This window comes from Monopterus albus, unplaced genomic scaffold (assembly GCF_001952655.1).
Source record: "Monopterus albus unplaced genomic scaffold, M_albus_1.0 scaffold304.1, whole genome shotgun sequence".
NCBI classification, from domain to species: Eukaryota; Metazoa; Chordata; class Actinopteri; order Synbranchiformes; family Synbranchidae; genus Monopterus; species Monopterus albus.
This window is the reverse complement of record NW_018128184.1, coordinates 322,539-328,474: the sequence shown is the minus strand read 5'-3', so window position 1 is coordinate 328,474 and position 5,936 is coordinate 322,539. Positions and strand designations below refer to the sequence as shown.

The 5,936-nt window shown below is 40.3% G+C and overlaps 1 protein-coding gene across 3 annotated transcripts in view; it reads left to right on the top strand.

Annotated features, from left to right (window-relative positions):
• The window catches only part of gdpd4a (glycerophosphodiester phosphodiesterase domain containing 4a), a 24,159-nt gene that overhangs the window by 17,420 nt on the left and 803 nt on the right, over positions 1-5,936 (top strand). For 2 of the 3 annotated variants that reach the window (XM_020623567.1, XM_020623568.1), the window contains exons 14-16: positions 780-927; positions 2,908-2,990; positions 4,644-4,723. In XM_020623567.1, coding sequence (XP_020479223.1) covers positions 780-927; positions 2,908-2,990; positions 4,644-4,723 — 311 coding nt within the window. Of the gene's footprint in view, positions 1-779; positions 928-2,907; positions 2,991-4,643; positions 4,724-4,860; positions 5,595-5,936 lie in introns of all 3 variants that reach the window. The other variant, XR_002276864.1, reaches the window with a different exon arrangement.

The window sequence follows — 5,936 nt, the reverse complement described above, 5'->3', positions numbered from 1 at the left end:
TGTAGTCAAATCAAATAAACAATTGAATATAGCATTTAAGTAAGAACAAATAAGAATAGTCACATGAAAATCCTTTACTGTGTATAAACACTAACAGAAAAAGGTAAAGCAGAATGACAGTGGAGACCTGTGAGACTTGTGTGTTATCTTTTTGGTGACGGTGAGCAAATGCATACAAAGATGTTTACCTGTGTTTTTTTTAATTGATTTCTGGAAATATGAAGCCAATTTTCTGAAAGAAGGCTTTTTTTGGGTCACATTCACTGGCCGCTTTATTAGGTACACCTGTAGAATTGTGTGCACTTCAAAGCAACACTTCTGCCTTAACATGTGTGTTTATGAGGTGTCTCTATATTTTTGTCCTCTCCAGCTACATACATGAGAGGGACAGAATATTAGGAACACCTCAAAATATAATGTAGTCCAGTACAACACCACCTTTAACTATGACTTCAACAATAATCTTATAAATGAATTTATACATTGTATGGCAATTTAGCCCAAAACTGTAATGTTCTGAGATTCATAAACACAGATGCAAGGCAGAAGTGTTGCATTGATTTGCATTGTATTGTACAGATGTACCTAATAAAGTGGCTGGTGAGCATATTTTGTGTTCTCATTGATTTGATTAAACTGGGTCACTAGCAGATTATAGTGAGGATACAGTCTGTTTTCACTTTTCAGTCCTGTTTGTAGTAGGCAGTGAAATAACTGGGCCATTTTTCTCCTCTCTCTCTCTCTCTCTCCCCCCTTCCTCCTCACCCCCCTCTCTACAGTAAGTACCAGTCAGTGAACATCAGTACTAACCTGTATGTGATCAGCCAGCCATGGCTCTACACTCTGGCCTGGTGTGCAGGAGCTCAGTCTGTAACCACCAACTCCGTCCACATCCTGTCCAACATCAACAAGCCACTCTTCCTCATGGTGAGCAGGTTCAACTCTGTTATCAGATCAGGGCTCCAGACTAGCACTTCATACTGGTGGCACTCGTGCCGCCAAGCCTCTCAGATGGTGGCACCACCTCAGTTTTACAACCTAATGCAGATGACTCTATTTTTCCACACTTCATTTTAAATACCCTTACCATGCAATGTGGATAGCCTATATGTATAATGAAATTCAGAGAGAGAGAGAGGCTTATGGAACACAGTAAATGGCAAAGCCACCTCTTTTTATGTCGTCACTGTAGTGCTCTATAGCCTAGCAGTCAACATGATGACACTGATGGTGACAACGGTGATGATATTAGGTTGTGTTTAATTTGAACTATAACCGATGAATTGCACACATGCTTTGTATTTGCTGGGGTCTGTCAGAGGTTTCTTCCATTAGAGGGAGTTTTTCCTCTCCACTGTCACAACCCGTAGTTCCTCTTTTCCTTGTGGTTTTTAAAGGATTCTCATCCGTAGACCTCTTCCAGTTATCTAACCAAATTCCACAGTTTGCAGTTAACCCCTTATTTGGCGTGCAAAGTCATGTTTTCAGAACTATTACATAAGAAGAATTAATAAAAATACAGGAAGCTTGCATCTGATTGAAATACAAAAAAATCTCATCATTGCTTTTAACTAAACCATCAGAATTACACGCTGCTGCACAAAACTATCAGTGCCTTAAAATTAAAACATAGATCTCTATATTTTGAATACAACATTTCACTAGACATTGATTAACTTTGATTAAACAATAATTATCAATCAAATCTTTACTTTATGCATGAAACCATCATTTTTGGATTAAATGTTAGTATTGTCATTCTAGACAAATAACAGGGGAATGAGAAACAGACTTTTACCTTAAGGTTTGTGTAGCAGGGCAAGAGGGAGACACTTGGCAGGAAGCTCAAGTGTCATTTTACAAAAACCTTTAATTAAAAAATTTGTTTTAATTGGTTAATTGATCCATCCGTTTTCAGCTGCTTATCTGGATCCAGGCATGAATGACTGAGACAATGGGCACCTGAGCATAAACAAGTAACACAGCTCAATAATATCTGTCATAACACTGTCATCATCATCATCATCAAGGCTTTTTTTTTCTCCAAGCTTTGGAAAGCTCCTTTAGACAAGACGAAATATATATGAGAAAACACAATGCTCCTGCCAACACTGCCTGCCTGAGGCAGATGAAACGGAACGTAGCTTAAAAGTTCTGATTTGCTCTGATTTGTTTGCCTTTAGAAACAAATGAATCCAAGGCTATTATTACTGCAACCTAAGCCAGCCTATCAAAAGGTTGACATATCATTACGTATCTGATTTTTGTTATTGAGATGTTTAGTTTTTGTCTCTGATACTTAACACGCAGCCAAATTTGTCCAACAACAGTAAAATGTTCTAAGAAATCTTTTTGCAAACTTAGTTTTGAAAGAAAAATAACCAGTTTAACCAGCTCTTATTTAAACTCATTAGAAGGTTTGAAAAGTGGCAAAACGTAGTTATTTCCACATCTTTATTAAAGGAGTTGTCAGTGAACACTCCTGCCAGTGTTTAGCTGTGTTTACAGGAACACTGTGATCAAAACGTACAGCTCAAAACACAAGATGACATTTGTATCTTAGACATGTAGATTTTGCTTGTATCCACTGCAGCTCTCTGTGAGCGTGAAGGTAGGAGGTTCTCTACCAGGCTGGAAATCTCTTCAGCAGGCGTTGTGGGCGTTTGCAGACTGAACCTATGACTTCTGGTTACATAAACGTTCTCTCAGCACCTGCACGTCTGTGTGTATATTCAAATGAATTTGAAGGTTTTAATACAAGTGTCCGAGCCTAAGACCAGTACTCTGTGGTCACTAAGTGGAGCAATGACATTCGTTGTCCACACTCTGTCTCTGTCCTAACAAATCAGAGGAGCTGTTGTTTGGGCAGAGGTAACCAACCCTTTCTCTGTCTGTCTCTCTCTCCAGACTCCAGAGGAATATAGCCTAATGTGGATTCTGACTGATGCCGTGTCCGCCTTCCTTGTCATTGCAATTTTCACATTCCATTGGTATGAGAAACACACAGACGCTGCTCTCATAATGACTTCCTCTGCTAATAGTAGTGTCTGGTGATGGGCTGATAAAGCTGTAGGGCTGAGTCATCCTGGCTGCTGATGGGGGTTTATTAATCAGTGGCCTGGGACACCATTGTGAAGACAATAGTTTTTGATCAGTGTAAGAACAGAACATTGATTTGATTTATTTATTCTTTCAAACATGTAACAACAGTCAATATGTAACCACACATAATTCCAAACATATCCACAAATATATTTTCAATTTGCTTATACCTAGTACATGCTTGAACGGAGTAGGAAGAAGTCAGACTTATCCAGTCCTACCCCATGACATCATCTTATCAACATTGGTTTGCAAGCAGTATTACTACATGGATACATATTCTACATCCACACTCCCATATGATTAATCATTAAGCCTGTTCTTGCCCATATCTTGATTGACACATACCTTTATAACATTTGTGGGGGTAAGTTGACACAGGAACAGTTTAGCTTCTGTTTCACTGAGTTCTGTAACTCGATTAAGTTTCTCATTCAGGATTCCTTTTATCTGTCATTAGAAAAACGAAATGTGTCCCCTCAGAGTTTAGGTTCATTATTCACAGACTGATCAGCGTCTGCTACAAGGAATATAAACACTACAGCGTTCAGTCCTCTGTGTCCTGGTGTTATCACAGATGTGTCTGAACCCCTTGACTTGCTCAGACACCTCTAATGTCACACCGAGACATTTAGCTCACAAACATCCAGGGATTATAGGAAATGTTTTTTTTTTTTTTAAGGCTGCTGAATAAACGGTGATATTAAATCATTTTTAGTTTATCTAATCAGTCTGAGACTGCTGTATTATGGCAGTTAAAGGTGTCAGTGGCATTTTGAATTGCGTTGTCTTACTTATGGAACAAGACTCAGGAGTCCTGGTCTCACTCTTAGTTAACATGAGAGTTGATCTGTTTTTTTAATCCATTTTTGTGTAGTATTGGCCATCATTCAAATCATTTGTTTTTCTTGCAAGCTTCATAGCACACATACTGTGGCACCACTAGACAGCTTGGTGTTGGGGTCCGTGCCATCACAAGTAATCAGACAAGTAGAAACAAACCTGACCTGTCCAGTATATCATTGAGATCTAAGACATTAGAGATGCAGGAAATACAGGTCTGACCTGTTTAATCAAAACACTGTTTTTCATTTTTTGAGTTGGGATTCAGTTAAGTCAAGAGACACTAATGAGCACATTGGACATTCTTGTGATCAGCTGTCTGTGTGTAAAGAATCCAGGTTAGTAAATTTGGATTGTGTAATACCCAGATCTAGAATAAAACCTTAAGCTAACAAGATTTTGAACAGTACTTCGCATGTAAACGCACTGTTAAGCAGTCAATAAGCTTCAACAAAAGTGTTTGTTGGATGGTTGAACAGCTGTATCATCTTTTTTATCATCGGTCCCTTTTTCTCTGTTTCATACCTGGGCTTTAATCAACACTCCCCTGGGCTCCCTTGCACACACACCTGCTGCTTAGTGTATACATCAAAGCTGCTACACTGGCACATGTGGCACCCTCAAAGCACTTTGACGGACTGATAAACACACCTGGTTTCTCTCAGCAGCTCTGATCTCTCTCTGGTGTTGTGTGACAGGTGGAGAGAGAGGGGCCTGCCCTTCTGGTCCAGCAGCCGACAGACTCAAGAGAACGGACCATACAGCAAGTTCAGGACAGGTAGGAGGACTTTTTTTTCTTCTTCTCTTGATGCTTTGTTGGAGTTTGGGTGGCTTCGCTGTGTGAATGAATGTAAAACAACACCTTAGGTTGTTTTACTCTGTTCAGTACATTATTCATTATGTGTTGTGTGTCAGACTCTTCAGAGGTCATCTGTGTTGGCTGGAGCCCCCTCCACTCTGATTCCTCTGCTGGAGCCCTTGTCTCCCTCCCTATGGTCTTCAACCCATGACACCTTGCTTGTCAGACATGCATGTCAGCCCTCCAGGACGCTTGCATGAATCCTGAACCCTGTTTGCGCTGTACAAGTCCATGCTTCCTGTTGAAAACTAGCCTCTGTGAAGCCTATACACTACAGATCCAAAGTTTTAGAACACCCCCATTTTTCCAGTTTTTATTTTGACATGTGAGCAGTTCAAGTCCAGCGGATCATCTTAAATGGTACCAAACTAAGACCTAAACTGCCAGAGGTTAAAAAAGGCGCCAGAAACTAAAAACATAACATTTCTTATACAGTAAAAACATTCTTTTATCAGGGACCCAGTAACAGGTGAACTTCCATCTTTTCTGCAACAGTGGACATAAATGAAGCCTTGAAAACTGATGCAAACGATTCCTACAGGTTTTTCCAACAGTTGTTGATGAGTTAGTACAAAGGCAGTGTTGGGAAAAGTCTGAGCTACTGCAGCCTCTGAAAAAAGGCCATGAATAAAGGAAGTCGGAGCTTCTCAGGGTTTCATCCTGTAGCAGGATAATGAGCCACAAACACCTTCAGGCTGTGGAGAAAAGAACAAGACGGTCGGCTTCATGTGTCGGAACGGCAGCAACGGGGTCCAGACTTTCCAGATGAAGAGTGAAAACAAGGCAGCCTGTAAGTGCAACACATCTGTGGGAACATCTGCAGCAGTGCTGTCTGTCCCAACACTGATTTCATTTGTAGAGGGAATGACACGGGTGTGTTCAGCTGTTGGATCACACTGAAAACAACTGGAAACATGGAGGTGATTAAAAACCTTTGACCAGTAGTGATTAGACAGTAAGTAACTAAACACAAGTAAGAGATTTGTGTGATTTAAATGTCTGTGGTGATTAAACACCACTAGAAAAGCAACAGCATGACCCTGCCCTTGGAGTCAATATGGGTTAATACATTTGTAGAAATAAAAGTCTGGAGCTGGACGAGTGATAGCTGTCACAAACGCCTCGGGCATTC